The sequence below is a fragment of the Hypanus sabinus genome, chromosome 12, assembly GCF_030144855.1.
Source record: "Hypanus sabinus isolate sHypSab1 chromosome 12, sHypSab1.hap1, whole genome shotgun sequence".
In the NCBI taxonomy this organism is placed as follows: Eukaryota; Metazoa; Chordata; class Chondrichthyes; order Myliobatiformes; family Dasyatidae; genus Hypanus; species Hypanus sabinus.
The window spans coordinates 107,868,735-107,889,169 of NC_082717.1; the positions used below are offsets into that span (position 1 = coordinate 107,868,735).

At 47.6% G+C, this 20,435-nt stretch overlaps 1 protein-coding gene across 6 annotated transcripts in view; it reads left to right on the plus strand.

Moving 5' to 3' along the window:
• The window catches only part of LOC132403274 (NHS-like protein 1), a 367,698-nt gene that overhangs the window by 311,725 nt on the left and 35,538 nt on the right, over positions 1 to 20,435 (plus strand). For 5 of the 6 annotated variants that reach the window (XM_059986702.1, XM_059986707.1, XM_059986705.1 and 2 more), the window contains exon 2: positions 13,351 to 13,503. In XM_059986702.1, coding sequence (XP_059842685.1) covers positions 13,351 to 13,503 — 153 coding nt within the window. Of the gene's footprint in view, positions 1 to 2,785; positions 2,985 to 13,350; positions 13,504 to 20,435 lie in introns of those variants that run through there. The other variant, XM_059986706.1, reaches the window with a different exon arrangement.

A 20,435-nucleotide genomic window follows, 5' to 3' on the forward strand; every position in this document is an offset into this window, starting at 1 on the left:
TTCATTCTTCCCACATTCCCACCTCACAGATTCCACCCCTCACCCACGCACGCTGGGGACAATTTACAGCAGCTGATTACAAGCTTTGGGATGTGGGAGGGAACCAGGGTGCAGAGGGGAAACCTACACCTGGTTTCAGGGAGAAGGTGCCAGGGGGTCGTCATTGAGCCAATCCGAAAGAGTTAAGTTCAGGTGTTCAAGGTGCATGTCACCATGCACATAGCTGGAGATTCATTTTCTTGCAGGCATTCACAAAGAAACACAATAGAATCGACGAAAAACTGCGCACAAGCAGAGGTGGGAAGCAATCAATGTGCAAAAGGTGGAAAACTGTGCAAATACAATGAATAAATAATACGCTGAGAACATGGGTTGCAGAGTCCTGGAGAGTGAGTCCATGGGTGTTGGAATCAGTTCCGTGTTGAGGTGAGTGGAGTTATCCACGCTGGTTCAGGAGCCTGGTACTAACTGTTCCTGAAACTGCTGGTGGGCTCTGAGGCTCCTGTACCTCCTTCCCGATAGCAGCAGTGAGAAGAGAGCGTGGCCTGGGTGGTGGGGGTCTCCGATGATGGATTCTCCTTTCCTGCGGCAGTGCTCCTTGTAAACGTGCTCAGTGGTCGAGAAGGCCGAGCATTGTGTCATGTGATACTGGACGTTATAGGCGCAGATCACTTATCACGTGACATCAAACCACACCTATAGTGAAATAGGTAGGTCATTTCTGTTCACAAGCAACGCAACCTGAGGGGGCAGCATGCAGGAGCTGTCACGCATTCCAGCACCAACACAGCACGTTCACAATAAGTTAACTGAACACGATAACAACAGCAAAGCAAGCCCCTTTCCCACTCTAAAATTATAAGTCGCCCCACGTAGGCATGCGAATGCTGTTGCTTCCCTCCCGTAAATTAGTGTCTGTAGCATTCCATCTGTGTGTGTGTGTGTGTGTGTGTGTGTGTGTGTGTGTGAGAGAGAGAGATGGAAACTGAATGAGAGAGGCTGAGTGAGTGAGGGAGAGAAAGAGTGAGAATGGAACTGGGTGTTTGTGGAAGAGAGAGAAACTGGGTGTACGCACATGTGAGAAATTGTGAGAGGCTGAGTATGAGTGTGCAAGAGAGAAGTTGTATGTGGCGGAGGCAGTGTGAATATGGGTGTATGAGACTGCGTGGTAGAGAGAGGAACTGGCTGTGCGTGTGAGAGAGAGAGAGAGAGAGAGAAAGGAGCTGAGTGTGAGTCTGTGTGAGAGAGGCTGTGCAAATGTGGGCGTGAGATTGTGTGTGTGGAATGGGGGGGAGATGTTTGGAATGGGGGGGGAGATGTTTGGAATTGGGGGGAGATGTTGGGGTGGTTACTGCGCTGATCATGAGAGTTTATTGATTAGGAAAAGGAAACCACGAAACCTTTCATCTTAATTTAGTAGGAGGTGGTGGGGTGAAATGTTGGGAATTCACCACAGGTCCGATCAGTGCAAAGGACACTCCCGGAAATGAGCGGGGCAGTTAATGTTTGTGTCTCTGAATTTGAATCACTGTCCAGACCCACTCCCTCTTCACCTCTGGTGAATCTGCTGCCTAGTTCCGTAGACTTTATTTCAGTTTTTCAGAGTTTTTTTTTTCTTTATTTGTACGTCCCTGATCAGGGAACAATTTTTTGGTAAAGTTAGGGTTCAATTCCTGCCACTGTCTGTAAGAAGTTTGTACGTTCTCCCCGAGACCAGGTGGGTTTCCTCCGGGCACTCTGCTTTCCTCCCACAGTCCGAAGGTGTGCGGGTTAGTGAGTTGTGGGCACGCTACGTTGGCACTGTGGCGACACTCCCCAACCCCGCCTGCACACTCTCAGACTGTGGTGGCCATTGACACAAATGATGTTTGTTTCCATGTACACCTGACAAATCTTTATTTTTGTCCCTTTCAAGTTGACTGAGAAACAAGATGGTGATTTCTTAATCCGGGGAAAGGGATAAAGAATGTGTGCAAAGTTGTTTACAAAAGATGGCAATGCACACACACATACACTTCAGGTCAAATGGACTTCAGCACGGTTTCTGGTTTCAACTACAGCTTCTCCCCGCCTCTAATTGCAAAAGCTGCAATAGAAACTTGAAGGAAATGAGAATTAATTGAGGAACACGAGGGAATTGGAGCTGATAATCCGTGGTGGAAAAAAAATGCAGACTGCATTAGCAATTCCACAGAGGTCCTATTGAAAAGATCCAGCTATTGACTGTGGTGAGGAAAGGGGGGGGGGGGGGAGAGGCCAGGCAGACAATGACCCCCCTCGCTGACAGGAATGAATCAGATTGTCCGCCGCTTCACTTCACGTGGAGTAGAATGGGGTGGGGGGGGGGGGGCGTGTGGAATTACTTTGTGAGTCTATTGCTTAGCAACTCGGGCAGGACAGGAGAGGGGAGGAGTGTGAGTGGGTGGAAAGTCCTTTGCTGCCTTATTTCTTAACGCATTCCCTCAGTCTTGAGAGGCACAGGTGGATTTTAAACCGGCCGCTACTCGTTCCATATTGTCTGCCTCTTCCCGTCACAGACTGCAACCTGCGTCTGGACCTTCGATGATAGCTCAGGGTGCCGTGACTTGTGGCGTATCGCTGAGCCAAGGCGAAGGGATAATATTCCTGCATTTTCAGTTCACCTCAACTGAGAGAGAGAGAGAGAGAGAGAGAGAGAGAGGGGCTGAAACTTCCGGAATTTCAAGGCTTTCTTTTCGTATAAGAAGGGAAGACTCTCTCAGAAAGAGAAACAAACGTATCAGGTTAATGAGTTCAAGCAACTGTTGGCCATAAAAATAGAGCCCCCTCCCCGCCCCACCCCAAGTCTGCAGAGAGCTTTGCAAAGTGGCAGTACGGTCTTGGTGGGGTTGGGCAGGCTGCGAGGTTGGTATGGTGTCCGGCAGGACGGAGTAACCGCGAAAAGGAAATGGTGGTGTTCATTAACAGAAAGTTAGAATCCTTCATCAAGCTCTTCAAGAGAAGGGGTGAGTGCACTGGGGTCTTTCTCACCAACGTTTGCTGGCTGGTGTAGGGGAAGGGGAGGGGGCTGCTTCTGGTCGGTGAAGGGATTTCTCTCGTTACTTGTGGACAATATTCTTCATTAGTACAGGGCTCGGGGTTGCAGAGTCACGGGGCAGGGTGATCAGCAGCTCTGGAGGGGCCGAGGAGACAGGCAGAGGGTGGTGGGGATTAAGGATGGGGCGTCTACCAGTCTGAAGTGAAGGATGCTGGAAGCCGGAAGGGGTGGTGGGTGAGGCTTCAGGGTGAAGGTGGGGGGAGAGTGAGACATGCAGAAAAGTGAAGTGGAGGAGGACGGTGGGGGGAGTGGGAGAGGCAGGGTAGTTATGAGTGAGGGGCATGCAGAGTGAATGGGGTGGGAAGGGATGGGGGGGTTTAAGAGAAATGGAGGAGTAAAGAGCAAGAGGTGTTCAAGAGGGCAGGGAAAGGGACTGGAAGGGATGCTGGGGGATTTAAGAGTAAGGTAAGGAGAGTGAAGTAAAGGAGGCTGGAAGGACGGGAGGGGTTCAGTCCTCACTTGTCATGTGCACTAGAAAGTGGAACTGTGGTTGTTGAGGTACAGCTGTTCCTGAACCTGGTGGTGTGGACCTGGATGATTGTTGAGGTACAGCTGTTCCTGAACCTGGTGGTGTGGACCTGGATGATTGTTGAGGTACAGCTGTTCCTGAACCTGGTGGTGTGGACCTGGATGATTGTTGAGGTACAGCTGTTCCTGAACTAGGTGGTGTGGAGCCGGATGATTGTTGAGGTACAGTTGTTCCTGAATCTGGGACTGTGGAATGGGATGGTTGTTGAGGTACAGCTGTTCCTGAACCTGGTGGTGTGGACCTGGATGATTGTTGAGGTACAGCTGTTCCTGAACCTGGTGGTGTGGAATGGGATGGTCGTTGAGGTACAGTTGTTCCTGAACCTGGGACTGTGGAATGGGATGGTTGTTGAGGTACAGCTGTTCCTGAACCTGGTGGTGTGGACCTGGATGATTGTTGAGGTACAGCTGTTCCTGAACCTGGTGGTGTGGACCTGGATGATTGTTGAGGTACAGCTGTTCCTGAACTAGGTGGTGTGGAGCCGGATGATTGTTGAGGTACAGTTGTTCCTGAACCTGGGACTGTGGAATGGGATGGTTGTTGAGGTACAGCTGTTCCTGAACCTGGTGGTGTGGACCTGGATGATTGTTGAGGTACAGCTGTTCCTGAACCTGGTGGTGTGGAATGGGATGGTCGTTGAGGTACAGTTGTTCCTGAACCTGGGACTGTGGAATGGGATGGTTGTTGAGGTACAGCTGTTCCTGAACCTGGTGGTGTGGACCTGGATGATTGTTGAGGTACAGCTGTTCCTGAACCTGGGGCTGTGGAATGGGATGGTTGTTGAGGTACAGTTGTTCCTGAACCTGGGGCTGTGCAACTTGATAAGGAGTTCAGTGAGACACAGGAACAGAATTAGGCCATTCAATCCATCGAGTCTGCTCGGCCATTCCATCATGGCTGATTTATCATCCCTCTCAACCCCATTCTCCCTCCTTCTTCCCATAACCTTTGACACCCTGACTAATCCTATCAACCTCAATTTTAAATATACTCAATGACTTGGCCTCCACAGACATCTGTGGCAATGAGTTTTCCAAATTTAGCATCATCTGGCTAAAGAAATTCCTCCTCATCGCTGTTTTAAATGGATGCCCCTCTCTTCTGAGGCTGTGCCCTCTGGTCCCTAGTGTCCCTGACTGTGCAGAATTAAAAGTGGGCTGGAGGAGGGGAAGGAGTTCAAGCTGGCAGATGATAGGTGAAGGGGAAGCTGGGCAGGTGGGGAGGGGGATGAAGTAAGAAGCTGGGAGGTGATAGGTGGAAGAGATAAGTTGCTGAACAAGAAGAAATCTAATAGGAGAGTAGAGTGGACCATGGGAGAAAGGGGAAGAGGAGGAGACCTCCTTGTTCTGCCCATTTCCCCCTTCCTTTCCAGTCCTAAATGAAGGGTCTCAGCCCGAAATGTCGACAGTTTATTCATTTCCATGGATGCTGCCAGACCTGCTGGGTTCTTCCAGCCTTTCGTGTTGTGTGCTAATGGGTGAAGGCACTAAAAGGGTGGGGTCTAAAGCAGTGACTGAGATGACGGAACGCATAAGGATTGCGGTGTGTGTCATGGGTCCAAGGTCCCCATCTGCTGAGTCATTGTTGGCTAAATCAGGATGTAAACGCTCTCGGCCAATGAGAGGCTGCTGGTAAGTGACCCATCTAGACTGTGCCAAGCTGTTATACTGTCTGATCCCATCGACCCACACACACTCAGACCATAGATCTCCTTCCCCTCCCATCCAATTGAACCTACGTCAGCAACTTCCCTGGCAGCTCGTTCCACACTCAACACCACCCTCTAAGTGAGGAAGTTCCACTTCAGGTTCCCCTTAAATGCCTCACCTTTCGCCCTTGGACCCATGATCTCTAATTCTACTCTGTACATTCTCCTCATGACCGTGTGGGTTTCTAAACGACGCCCAGGTTGGGGTTAGAGAGTTATGAACATGCTGTGTTAGTGCTGGAAGTGTAGGTTGCCCCAAGCACATGTCGGGGCCGCATTGGTCGTTGACATAAAGGACGGACAAATAAAACTAATCTTTTCTCTCTCTTCAATGTTTAAGAGACACCTGGACAGGTGCACGGGTAGGAAATGTTTGTAGGGATGCGGCTCAAATGTAAGCCAATGGGATTGGGGTAGACAGGCCAATTCTATTTACCTTTAACCACGGTTAGCGCGACACCGTTACGGCTCGGGGCGTCAGAGTTCGGAGTTCAGTTTTGGTGTTGAAGTGACCCCAAGGGTTTTCTCCGGGAGCTCCAATTTCCTCCCACAGTTCAAAGACGTAGCAGATAGTAGATGAATTGGGCACTGCAATTTTTCTCTGATTAGACTAGGGTTAACTAGGTCATTGGGCAGTTCGTCTCGCTGGGACCACACAGTGTCTCTGAATAAATAAATTCGTTGATCTATGCCCTACTCATTCAAGTACCTGCCCATATACCTGCTAAATGTTGTTTCGTTCCTGCCTCCACCTTCTCCTTTGGCAGCTCATTCCAAGCACCAACCCGGAATGATTATCAGAAACTGCTTCTTCCCCTCCTTCATCACAGTTTTGAATTGTGACGTCCCTTTAGAACCGAGATGAGGAGGAATTTCTTCATCCAGGGGGTAGTGGATCTATGGAATTCATTGTCACGGACGACTGTGGAGGCCAAGTCATTGGGTATTTTTAAGGAGGAGGTTGAAAGGTTCTTGTTCAGTCAGTGCATCGTAGGTGATGGGGAGGCCACAGAGTGGGGTGAGAGGGATAATAGATCAGCTGTGGTGGAATGGTGGAGCAGAGTCGATGGGCTCGTTCAGCTCCCGTGCATTCTGTTCTTAGTGATTTTGTGTCTGCGTACGGGTTGGTAGGTTGATTGTCACTGGGCCAGAAGGCCTGTTCCAGAGCTGTATCTCTGAAACTGGAGCAGTTCGTTTGCCTGATCTTTGCAGCGTCTTTGGCTGTGGCGTTGAGTGACAGGATCCTGTGTAATAAAAAACCCTAAAGGAGGGCAAGCGCTAGTCATGTTGCCTCATTGTAAAGGAGGGTATTGCAATGCATTGCAGGCATGGTGGATGTCGATAGTGTCATGTTCCAGCTCACAGCGGGGCTCTGGCCCTAAGAAATGATTTTATTTCTCTGTTCCTGTGAATGCCTGCAAGAAAAAGAATCTCAGAGTGGTATGCGGAGTCAAGTGCGGAATTTGATAATAAATCTACTGTGAACTTTGAACTTTGCCCGCCCGTTGGAAATGCGGCTGTGAATGGAATTCCATCTTGTGAGGAAACCCATCCCGCCCGTTTCCCAAGCACTTCTTTGTATCTACAGGCTGGGGAGGGCCTGTACGTTATGAATAAAGCATCTTTTTGGGGGTTGGGTAAGAAAGTTAGCGTGGTAGTACTTTACATCATGCCAGAGGTCAGTGCATTAAATGCAGCGCAAGTTGCATCTGTGTCTCGCAGTGTGCATATATTGGCCCTCCTGGGTTTGTATTGACTGTGAATTGGTTTATTATTGTCACATGTACTGAGCTGCTGTTCATACTGATCAGATCATTACGCAGTGCATTGACACAGAGCAAGGGAAATCAATAACAGAATGCAGAATGAAGTGTAAAAACTACAGAAAGAGTGCAATATCATACATTACAAGGTGGATTGTGAGATGCGCAATCCAACTTGCCATACAGGAACTCCATTCAAGGGTCTGATAAGAGCAGGTTAGAAGCTGTCCAGGAGCCTGGTGGAACGAGCTTTCAGGCTTCTGTATCTTCTGCCTGATGGGAGAGGGGTGGAGAGAGAAGGCCCGAGACAGAGAGAGAGCGAGGAAGAGAGACAGAGCAAGTGACAGAGAAGGAAAGGGATAGAGAGAGACAGAGTTGGAGGCATCTTCCACTATTTCTGACTCTTCGGGTTAGAATCAGCTCACAGGGTCGGAGCCCTGTCAGAACTTGAGAGTGACCTGTACATAGTTTCTGCAGTATAGTTTATACAGGGCGGTGTGCTCTGTGGGGGCTGCATCTTACCCCCAGGTTGACTCAGGGCCGTGTATTCTGCAAGGAATGCATCTCAAACACAAACATATGCCGGATGGATTGATGTGGCTTTCTGGAATGGACTGATTGGCCACGTAAATCAGATGCAATTGACTCTTCACCGCAGGAATGAGCCTCCTGTAATTGTTTTCCTGCATTCCCAAAAATGTTTCCACTCTCAAATGTTTAGCAAGCCCAGCTGTTGTAGTACATTCTGGGGCAGCTCTGAATTGGAGCCTCCTGCAACTCAGGGTCAAAAAGGCCCTGAAGGGTATTGTAGCTATGCAAGTCATCCCACTCATTTCATCTGCTGGTTTTTTCAATCTTTGAACAACACATTCTCCTACTCCTCAAATTCAAATGCACTGACACTTTGCTCTGATGAAAGTCTTAATCACAATCTACTGAACCCAAATTCCTGCTGTGGTTTTAGAGTAAAACAGGGCCTTAGCCCACCTGGTCCATGCTAACTAAGATCTCCAAATAAGATAGTTCCATTTGTCCATGTTCGGCCCATATGCCTCTCTGGACCAACTGAAAAGCCCAGATAGAGTGGATGTGGAGAGGCTAATTCTTTACCAGGAGGACCAGAGGGCACAGTCTCACAAAAGAGAGACGTCGACAGAATCAGTCACGTTTAATTTCACCAGCATATGTCATGAAATTTGCTGTCTGTGCAGCAGCAATACGATGCAATATGTAATAATAGAAAACAACATGGATTACAGTAGATAGATATTTATTAAATATATTAACTATTATATATTTATATAATAGTTAAACAAGTAGTGCAAAAATAGAAATAAAAAAGTAGTGAGGTAGTACAAGAAAAACAGAAATAAAAAATAAAACAAAAATACCTTTTTGTGAGGTAGTGGTCATGAGTTGAATGTCTATTCAGGAATCGGATGGCAGAGGGGAAGAAACTGTTCCTGAATCGCTGAGTGTGTGCCTTCAGGCTTCTGTACCTCCTCCCTGATGGCAGAGGGGAAGAAACTGTTCCTGAATCGCTGAGTGTGTGCCTTCTGGCTTCTGTACCTCCTCCCTGATGGCAGAGGGGAAGAAACTGTTCCTGAATCGCTGAGTGTGTGCCTTCTGGCTTCTGTACCTCCTCCCTGATGGCAGAGGGGAAGAAACTGTTCCTGAATCGCTGAGTGTGTGCCTTCTGGCTTCTGTACCTCCTCCCTGATGGCAGAGGGGAAGAAGCTGTTCCTGAATCGCTGAGTGTGTGCCTTCTGGCTTCTGTACCTCCTCCCTGATGGCAGCAGTGAGATTAAGGCATGACCTGGGTGATGGGTGGCAACTTTTTGAGGTATAGCTCCTTGAAAGTGTTCTGGATACTTCATCACAATTTAGAACAGAAATGAGGAGAATCTCTTTAGCCGTTCTTCCAGGATTTTCCGAATTCCTGGCCCTTTAATTCTTGCCCTGTCAAAACACAAAAGCAGACGGACTCGATGTGATGAAACGCTGTGGGGTGTTGCTGCCCGCAAATGAGAAACTGCATTACAGCAGTAACAATGTGTTGTCTATAAACTGGGCGTTCTGAGAGAGCACTAAAGAAACAGAGGTCTTTGTGAACGCAAGTTGCTGCTGGAAACTGCTCCAAAGCACTTCTGGGGAAACGTCGTTGTTGGCTAAAGCTGGTGTGATATGTACCAGGCAGAAGGCTGAACCTTTACTAAAATAGTTAAAGCAGCAAGGACGGTTACTGAAGTGGTCAGTAACCTAACCAGAGAAATAATACGATTATAGAGTCACACAGTTTCGAAACAGACCTTTTGGCGCAATTGGGGAGGCGCGGCTGAGTAGTGGTTAGTGCAATGCCCCACAGTGCAGGCAACCCGGGTTCAATTCTGCCTGTAAGGAGTTTGTACGTTCTCCCCGTGACCGTGTGGGTTTCCTCCAGGTTCTCCAGTTTCTTCTCACAGTCCAAAGATGTACTGGTTGGTAGGTAAATCGGTCACTGTAAATTGTCCCAGGATTAGGCCAGGGTTAAATCAGACGGTTGCTGGGTGACGTGGTTCAAAGGGTCAGACAGGCCTGTTCCGTGCTGTATCTCAATAAATACATAAAGCTTGTCTACCTGAGCCAGTCCCCTTTGCCTGTGTTTGGACCATAACTCTTCCTCTCCAGTAGCCTGACCAAACAAATGTCTTACAAACATCAGATGTCATACAACTCACCTTTTCTGTATTACATCCCATGTTCTCAGTCTCATTTATTTATTTATTTGTATTTCCACGGTTTGTCTTCTTTTGCACATTGACCGTTTGTGAGTAGTTTTTCATTGATTCTGTTGTTATTTCTCTGCTCTACCGTGAATACCTGCAAGTTAGTCATTCTCAAGGTGGTATACGGTGACATAAATGTACTTCGTTATTAAAGTAAATCATTTTCAAGAAACTGTATCAGTTTCAAAGTTAGTCATTCTTGAGGTGGTATACGGTGACATAAACGTACTTTGTTAATAAATGTATGTTGAACCTTGTAGCAGTACCCCCCTCTCTTGTACTGAGATTCACATCAGGCGAACCCATGGCAGATGGTTTAAGAGTACTCTCACCCTGGTGTGGATAGCTCCCTCCAGTCATGGCGTTATACAGCACTACAGCACAGAAATGGGGCCTTCAGCCCATCTAGTCTGTGCCGAACTGTTACTCTGTTTAGTCCCATTGACCTGCACCCGTACCATAGCCCTCCATTCTCCTGCCATCCAAATGTCTTTTAAATGTTGAATTTAAACCCACATCCACCACTTGTGCAAGCTGCTGGTTCCGCACTCTCACCACCCTCCGAGTGAAGAGAATCTTCCTCATGCTCCCCTTTCAACTTTCACCCTTAACCTTGGACTTCTTGTTCTAGTCTCACCCAACCTCACTGGAAAAAACCTGTTTGCATTTATCCTATCTATACCGCACCCCCCCCCCCCCAATAATTTTGTACACCTCTATCAAATCTCCCCTCATTCTCCTACGCCCCAGGGAATAAAATCCTGCTCTATTCAACTGTTCCCGATACCTCAACTCCTAGCAAAACTCGTCAGTGTTCTCGGTAGTCCTTCAGTTTTATTGGAGTACTGTCAGTGGGAATTCACTGCAGTAGTGTGGAGAACTCGGCGGCCATTTTCTGAATGCAGAAAGCAGTGTGACAGCCATCAGAGGGATAAGGAAGTAATCGTGTTCGAGACACTGTGGGGAATTCCCTTTTTCTTCAGAGTGGTGCTTTGGGTTCTTTTCCGTCCGTCTGAGAAGAGAGGCAGAGTCATTGACACACCATATGCCTTCATTTAACACTGGGCCATGCCAGATTCCCAAACTCCAGGCCATTCTCCCTTCTCGCTGCAGCCATCAGGAAGGAGGTACAGGAACCTCGGGACCCACACCACCAGGTTCAGGAACAGTTATCACCCCTCAACCATCAGGAAGGAGGTACAGGAACCTCAGGACCCACACCACCAGGTTCAGGGACAGTTATCACCCCTCAACCATCCGGAAGGAGGTACAGGAACCTTGGGACCCACACCACTAGGTTCAGGAACAGTTATCACTCCTCAACCATCAGGAAGGAGGTACAGGAACCTCGGGACCCACACCACCAGGTTCAGGAACAGTTATCACCCCTCAACCATCAGGAAGGAGGTACAGGAACCTCGGGACCCACACCACCAGGTTCAGGAACAGTTATCACCCCTCAACCATCAGACTCTTGAATCAGCATGGATAACTTCAATTGCATCAACTCTGAACTGAATCCACAAACTATGGGCCCAGTGTTCTCAGCACTGTTAAGTTACTGGGGCACCAACAGTAGCACGACAGTCAGTGTGATGCTACTACAGCCTGGGTGTCAGAGTTCAGGCTTTAACTCTGGTGCCACCTGTAAGGAGTTTGTACGATTTCCCAGTGACTGACTGAGTTTCCTCTGGGTGCTCTGATTTCCTCCCAGATTCTAGAGACCTACCGGTTAGTGGGTTAATTGGTCATTGTAAATTGTCCTGCGATTAGGCTAGGGTTAAATAGGAGGGCTGCTGGGCCTATTCCGTGCTGTATATCTAAATAAATGAATTGTTATTTTTTAAAGTTTTTTGTTTGCATTTGCACATTTTGTCTTCTTTTGCAACTTGCCCATTTGCTTGTAGTTTTTCGCTGTTTCTGCTGGTTTTTTTTGTTCTACTCTGGGTTGTATTTGGTGACGTAGCGAAGTTCCAAGCAGAATTTATATCAGAGCACATACAACGCGGAGATCCCTTTTCTGTGGCAAATCTGTAGAAGAGTAACTGGAAACAGGATCAGCGGACAACAGACTGTGCTGTGTAGATACTTTGTTAGTGAATTCACTTTGAACTTTGAGGGTCTAGGAATCTGTTGAGTAAACACTCGGTGTTTTCCACGGAAGCACTTCTGGGAATGTAATAAAGCTCCTGTGGGAGGAAAATGTTTATTATTAATTTATCATTTTATTTTTGTCAAGTGAACCCCAACACAGTGACGAAAGCTTTTGTCTGCCTGTCATCCACACTGATCATTGCCTGACAAAAGTTCACTGAGGTAGTAAAGAGGGACACAGATTGCAAAATATACAGCCAGTGGCCACATTAGTAGGTACACTTGTACTCCTGCTTATTAATGCACGTAACTCATCAGCCGATCGTGCAGCAGCAACTTAATGCATAAGAGCACGCAGACATGGTCAAGAGGTTCAGCCCAAACACTAGAGTGATCTAAGTGACTTTGACCATGGAATGATTGTTGGTGCCAGACAGCGTAGTTTGAGTCTCTCAGAAACTGTGGATCTCCTGGGATTTTCACGCATCATAGTCTATAGAGTTTACAGAAAATGGTGTGAAAAGCAAAAAGCATCCAACAAACGGTAGTTCTGTGGGTGAAAAGCCTAATTAATGAGCGAGATCAGAGGAGAATGGCCAGACTGGTTCAAGCTGACAGGAAGTTGACAGTAACTCAAGTAACTACTAACCCATACGTCTTTGGAATGTGGGAGAAAACCGGAACACCTGGAGGAAACCCACACAGTCACAGGAAGACATATAAACTGAGGGAATTAAACCGGAATCGCTGGCACGGTATCAGTGTCACTTACAGACAGAGGAGGGAATTAAACCGGAATCGCTGGCACGGTATCAGTGTCACTTACAGACAGAGGTGGGAATTGAACCGGAATCGCTGGCACGGTATCAGTGTCACTTACAGACAGAGGCAGGAATTAAACCGGAATCACTGGCACGGTATCAGTGTCACTTACAGACAGAGGCGGGAATTAAACCGGAATCGCTGGCAGGGTATCAGTGTCACTTACAGACAGAGGCGGGAATTAAACCGGAATCGCTGGCAGGGTATCAGTGTCACTTACAGACAGAGGCGGGAATTAAACCGGAATCGCTGGCAGGGTATCAGTGTCACTTACAGACAGAGGAGGGAATTAAACCGGAATCGCTGGCACGGTATCAGTGTCACTTACAGACAGAGGAGGGAATTAAACCTGAATCACTGGCACGGTATCAGTGTTACTTACAGACAGAGGAGGGAATTAAACCGGTTCTTATTGACATACATATGTATAGAATGATTTGTCTGGATTTCACAGAGACAGAAGCTTTTCCCAGTATCAGGGCAGAGGGCTGGTGACCCATCACCGGGGACCACGGTCAGAGCTGAGTGGGACCGATTGGAAAGGTAATACATGTCAGAGTCAGGTGAGGTGACCATCTCCCTCTTGATTGCAGCTGTCTCGAACCTGGATGAAGAGAGTCGTTGGACAGTCCACTACAAGGTGTCGCTTCACCAGCAGGAGAATGTGTTCCTGCCGTCGACCCGATCGCCCTGCGTGGAAGACCTGCATCGGCAAGCCAAGGTTAACCTGAAAACACTGCTGCGAGGTGAGCTGATGTCGCCCCTTCTCTTTCCCCTCCCTGTTGTTCCTGACCAACATCGCGCAGGAGGTACAGGAGTCCCGGGTACCGCAGCACCTGATTCAGGGACAGTCATTACCCTGTAGCCAACAGGCTCCCAAACCAGCACGGATAACTTCACTCCCCTCAACTCTGAACTGATTCTGCAACCTGCAGTCTTACTTTCAGGGACTCTACAATTCACGTTCTCAGTATTGATTTTTATTTATACACTTTGTCCGTCTGAGTTTATGTGTAGTTTGTCATAGACTCCATAAGGTATAGGAGCAGAGTTAGGCCATTTGGCCCATTGAGTCCACTCCATTCCATCATTTCATCATGGCTGATCCAATTTTCCTCTCAGCCCCAGTCTCCTGCCTTCTCCCCTTATCCCTTCGTGCCCTCACTAATCCAGAATTCGTCAACCTCTGTCTTAAATATACATAAAGACTTGGCCTCCACATCTGTCCGAGGCAAAGAATTCCACAGATTCACCAGTCCCTGGCTAAAGAAATTCCTCCTCATCTCATTTCTTTATTTTTTCTGTAAATGCCTGCAGGAAAATGAATTTCAAGGTAAAATATGGTAATGTATTTGTACTTTGGTAACAAATTTACTTTGAACTTTGACCTTGAACTAGCAGGAAAGGGCACCAACCCATGCAGATCCCACAAGGAAGCCCTTGGAGTTCCTGCTTACCTCCCTCCAACCTTCACCTCTCTCCTCCCTCTGACCTCACTCCAACATCCTCACCCATTTTTCCTCTTTGTCCTGGGACCTGCCACTGTCTCTCAGCTCCTCTCCCCTACCTCGAACCACCCGCCCATTGCCTTTCATCTCTATTTAGTTCACCAATTTATGCCCCTGTCCCACCACTCCCACTCTCCTCTTTTTACAGGCCATCTCCCCTCGTTACCTCTTCACACACACTCTCTCTCTCTCTCTCTCTCTCTCTCTCTCCCTCTCTCTCCCTCTCTCTCCCTCTCTCTCCCTCTCTCTCCCTCTCTCTCCCTCTCTATCCCTCTCTCTCTCTCCCTCTCCCCTTTGACCCCATCCCCCTCTCCCCACCTTCTTATTCTGGCTTCTGCCCCATTCCTTTCCAGTCCTGATAAGGGTCTCAGCCTGCAACATGGACTATTTAGTCTTCTCCATTGATGCTGCCTGGCCTGCCAAGCAGCCAATGTAATCAAAGTGCCCTCCTACCTTAGTCATTCTCTCCCCGTTGGGCCAGGAGGTAAAATCTCAAGACTCAATCGCACTGTTATCAGAATGGGCCTCTGCTGTGCTGAAAGAACACCTGATCGGCCAGCCTCCCTCACCATGGCACCTGCTGACCTGCATCACCCACTTGTAACTGGAACACGTTATTCTGACCCTTTCCCCACTATCTCACTGTGCAAAAGTCTTAGGCACATATATATGTGTTTGTAAATCTGGCAGGGGTAAAGGTAGTTGGGAATGGTGAGGGTGGAATGCCGCTGGGGAGGGTGGGGTAGGTGGCAGAGAAGGAATGCTAGGGCCGGGTGCCCTGAGACACCAGGTAAGGTAATTTGATTCCAAACAATTAGTTTATGGCTCAGTACAGATTGTCTCTCTGGTGTTTCACGGATAGAGACCCATATCAGAATCAGCTTTATCATCACTGACATGTCATGATTTTTTTTGTGCAACAGTACGGTGCAATACATAAAATTATCGTGGGACTGTGCAAAAGTCTTGGGCACCCTTGCTGTATTATTTGTGCCTGAGACTCATTACACGCAAACGCCAGTGATCTTGGTTCAGCAAGGGTTTGGCAGTGTCGTAGGTTTTAGGCTTGTGTGAAATATGAACACCATCACAGATAAGTTGATCTGACTGGCTTGTCCCTCCACGGAGAACATACTGTAATGTGATCATCTAATTGGTGAATCCTACAGCCAAGCTGTTACCCATTGAGCGGCATTAAAACAGAGCACAATGTGACTGTGTGCGTCTGTCGGATGTTCGATTCCCTGCGGAGCTCAGACCTTCAGCTGGGAGAGTTCAGAGTGGAAATGACAATCATCGGGAGGCCGATGTTACTGAAGCTAAAATGGTGTGTGTAACTCTACCCCGGCACAGTTGGAGAGCGAGTTATATCTGCACCTTTGATGAACACTAGGGAACTGTTATAACCCTACAGGCTCCTGAACCAATGTGGATAATTTCACTCACCCCAACACTGAACTGATTCCACAACCAATAGACTCACTTTCAATAACTCTACAACTCATGTTTGCTGTACAATTTACTTACTTCTTAAAATTATTACGTGCATGATTTGTCCTCTTGTACATTACTTGCCTGTCAGTCTTTGTTTGGAGTTATAGAGTACAGTACAGGAACTTGCTCTTTGGCCCAACTAGTCTGTGTCAAATCATTTACACTGCCTACTCCCATTGACCTGCACTGAGACCAAAGCCCTCCATAGCCCTACCATCCACGTACCTATCTAAACTTCCCTTAACCGTTGAAGTCAAACTTGTATGCACCTCTTGTGCTGGCAGCTCCTTCCACACTCCCACGACCCTCTGAGTGAAGAGGTTTCCCCTAACATTCCCCTTTAACTTTTCACCTTTCGTCCTTAACCCATGACCTGCGGTTGTAGTCCCAGCCAGCCTCAGTGGGAAACTATGTATAGTTGCTGGTTAATTCAATTGTACCCATAGGAAAATGAATCTCAGGGTAGTGTATGGTGACATATACGTACTTTGATAATAAATTTGCTTTGAACTTTGACTGCGACACTTCCTCTGCTAGTACGAGCAGCACTGTTGCCAGGGTGGCTCAGGAACAGCCAGGCCGAGCAGTTTGGTATCAGAGTTTCTTTTACCGGAATGGGTTCATTGTTTTTATAAAGATGTCACTGAGACTGGAAGATTGCAGAGAAGGTTTACAAGGATGTTGCCAAGACTTCAGGACCTGAGTTACAGAGAAAGGTTGGATAGCTTTGGACTTAATTCCCGAGACTAGGAGAATGAGGGGAAATTTGACAGAGGGATACAGAATTATTGGTGGGGCATAGACAGGGTAAAATGCCAGCAGGCTTTTCCCACTGAGGCTGGATGAGACCAGAACTAGAGGTTATAGCTTTAGGCTGAAGGATGAAATATTTAAGGGGAACCTGTGAGGGAATTTCTTCATTCAGAGGGTGGAGAGAATGTGGAATGAGTTACCTTCATCAAGACTCTCAGCCCGAAATGGTGCTGTTGGTCAGAATGGTTTCAGTTGAGCTTCTGTAGAAGTTAAGCAACAGCTTTTGTGGGAGTTTGTCCTGTTTCAGCTTTCTGAGGAAGAAGAGTCTTTGTTGTGCCTTTTTTACAAGCAGCAGGGTGTTGGTGGTCCATGTCAGCTGTTTTGACAACATAACTCCAAGGAACTTTAGGTTTTCCACACTTTCCACTACCTCTCCATGTATATGGAGGGGGGGTGGAGTGGTGTGTACTCTGTCCTTTGATCTCCTGAAGTCAATGATCATCTCTTTTGTTTTAGAAGTGTTAAGAACCGGGTCATTGTCCTTACACCACTCCGTCAGATGATCCACCTCGAGCCTGTAGGTTGTTTCGTCCTCGTCCGAGATCAGGCCAACAACTGTGGTATTGTCCGCAAATTTAATTATGGAGTTGGAGGTGTAGATGGGGGTGCAGTCATGTGTGAAGAGTGTGTAGAGCATAGGGCTCAGCACACAGCCCTGTTTTTGAGATGAGGGTGGTGGAGGTGTGCTGACCAACTCTGACTTGTTGTGGTCGGTCTGTGAGAAAGTCCATGACCCCTGAGCACAGGCAGGAACCAAGGCCAAGAGAGTTCGGTTTGCTGACCAGCTTATGGGGGATGACTGTGTTAAATGCAGAACTAAAGTCCACAAATAACATCCTCACATAAGTGTTTGGTTCCTCAAAGTGGGTCAGAGCAATACGGATATCTAATGGATATCTTAATATCTTATTTAGCAGCCTTATGTACAGCACCTCGTCAAAGACCTTCTGAAAATCCAAATGAACAGCATCCACTGACTCTCTTTTGTCTATCGTGCTTGTTGTTCCCTCAAATAAATCCAACAGGTGTATCAAGCAAGATTTCCCCTTCAGAAAACTATGCTGACTTTGGCCTATTTCATCATGTGCCTCCCAAGTATTTTAAATCCTCATCCTTAATAATAGACTCCAACATCTTCCGAACCACTGAGGTCAGACCAACTGGCCTATAAATGCCTTTCTTCTGCCTCCCTCCATTCTTAAAGAGTGGAGTGACATCTGCAATTTTCCAGGCCTCCGGAACATTCCAGAATCTATAAATTCTTGAAATAATCATCACTAATGCCTCCACAATCTCTTCAGCAAATTCCTGGGCGTGGTCGATGTACCTTCAGGCTTTTCATCGATCCAAGCACTTTCTTCTTGGTAATAGCAATGACACTCACTCACACTATATACTCAGTGACCACTTTATTTAAAGTACAACTGTACACCTGCTCATTAATGCAAATATCTAATCAGCCAATCATGAGGTAGCAACTCGATGCATAAAAGCATGCAGACGTGGTCAAGAGGTTCAGTTGTTGTTCAGGCCAAACAGCAGAATGGGGAAGAAACGTGATCCGAGTGACTTCAGATCACCTGATTGTCGGTGCCAGATGTGGTGGTTTGAGTATCTCAGAAACTGCTGATCTCCTGGGGTTTTCACTCACGTAGAGTTTACGGAGAATGGTGCGAGAAACACATCCAATGACTGACTGGCAGTTCTGTGGGTGAAAGCGCCTTGTTCAAAGTTCAAAGTACATTTATTTTCAAAGTATGTACACTCTATGCACCCTTGTGATTCATCTTCTTACAGGCAACTACGAAACGAGGAAACCCAATAGAACCCAATTAAAACAAAAGATCTAGACTTTATAGAGAAAGAAACAAAAAGAATCTAGTGAGTAGCTGTTCTGTGGGGGAAAACGCATTGTTAATGAGAGAGGACAGAGGAGAATGGCCAGACTGGTTCTGTGGGTGGAAATGCCTGGTTAATGAGGGAGGTCAGAGGAGAATGGCCAGACTGGTTCTGTGGGTGAAAACGCCTGGTTAATGAGGGAGGTCAGAGGAGAACGGCCAGACTGGTTCTGTGGGGGAAAACGCCTTGTTGATGAGAGAGGTCAGAGGAGAATGGCCAGACTGGGTCAAACTGAGAAGAAGGCAGTAATAACTTAAATAACCACACATTACAACACTGGTGTGCAGAAGGGCGTCTCTGAACGCACAACACAAAGAACCTTGAAGTGGATGGGCTACAGCAGCAGAAGAACACAAGCATACCCTCAGTGGCCACTTTGTGAGATCCAGGAGGCAGAATATAACGGAAGAGGATCAGAGCGGATCTGCAGTGAGTAGTTTGCAACGAGTTGCCACACTGCAGCACCATCTCCCATGACAATGAAAACTAAGTATAAGAATTTGGATCCCTGCAAGTGCCTCATCTGTCCCACACCTCCTCCCTCACCGCCATTCACGGCCCTATGCAGTGCTTCACGCAAGGTGACCCTTGACATCGGTGAACCTCGCGGGGTCGCAGGTCCTATCTGGCGCTCCTTGCCTGGCCGCCTCTACCTCGGTGAAACCCGGTGAGCACCTTCGCACGCACTCTCCCTCAGCAGCAAGGACCTCCCAGTGGCCATCCATTTCACATCAGCTTCCCATTCCCTTCAGTCCACGACCTCCTCGTTACAGGGGCACAGATTGGGTGGACACCCAGAGACTTGACCCCGGGAGGGAATGGCGTTTATGGAGGACGCAATTTTAATGTAAATGGAGGAAAGTGTAGGAGGGATGTCAGAGGTGGGTTCTTCACACACGGAGCAGTAAGTGCCCCGCCAGGGGTGATGGTAGAGGCAGATACTGCACCTCTTGTTGAGACATCTCTGCGATTCTTAGTCACATGGGTGAAAGGAGATGGAGGGCACTGTGGGAAGAAAGAGTTAAATTGATCTTGGAATAGATTAAAAATTGGGATTTGGGTCAAAGGCTCCGTATTGTATCTGTGCTCTAAACATAGATTATGCAACATCTTCCAGGAAAACAGTAACAGTGGAAGTCCATGTTAATGCAAAGCAGTTGTAGTGTTGCTGTAATGACGTAGTGACCTGGCTGTGTAGGTAAGTTCAAGAACCAAATGGTTGAAGCTGTTCTTGAACCTGGTGTGGGACCTCAGGTTTCTGTAGCTCCCGCCCGATGGGAGCTGTAAGAAGACGGCGCGGCCCAATGGTGGGGGTCTGTGATGACAGATACTGCCTTCTTGAGGCAGTGCAACCCGCCGACACTACCGGCGGTGGGGCGGGATGTAATGGGCAGCTTCTTACGTTCGTTCACGTTTGAATTGGTATTTGAGACCGTGGCACAACTAATCACACTGCATTCAATAGCAGATCGGTTGAAAATGGTTTGCGTGTTCGATGACGAGCTGATCCTCCTAACCCTGCTAAGAAAGTGAAGAAAGTAGATCCAGGATAACGTGGCCAAAGTCCCTGTGAAGTTTTGGAAAGGTTCGTGCAGGCAGTTGTCACAATTGCTTCAACTTAGAACAGGCTTTCAGACCAGAAAGGCCGATCATTAAAACCAATTATTGACCTTCTCCCTCACCAACTGCAAGCTGATAACGTGATGGATTTGTGTTCTGTGATGGGTGAATTTGTCCCTACAGTTCCTCCTACACAAAGGTCATTGGGTACACCCAGCAAGACAGTCCCTCTAGTCCAGGGGTCAGCAACCTTTACCACTGAAAGAGCCACTTGGACCCGTTTCCCACAGAAAAGAAAACACTGGGAGCCGCAAAACCCGTTTGACATTTAAAATGAAATAACACTGCATACAACGTTTTTTTTGCCTTTATGCTATGTATAAACAAACTATAATGTGTTGCAT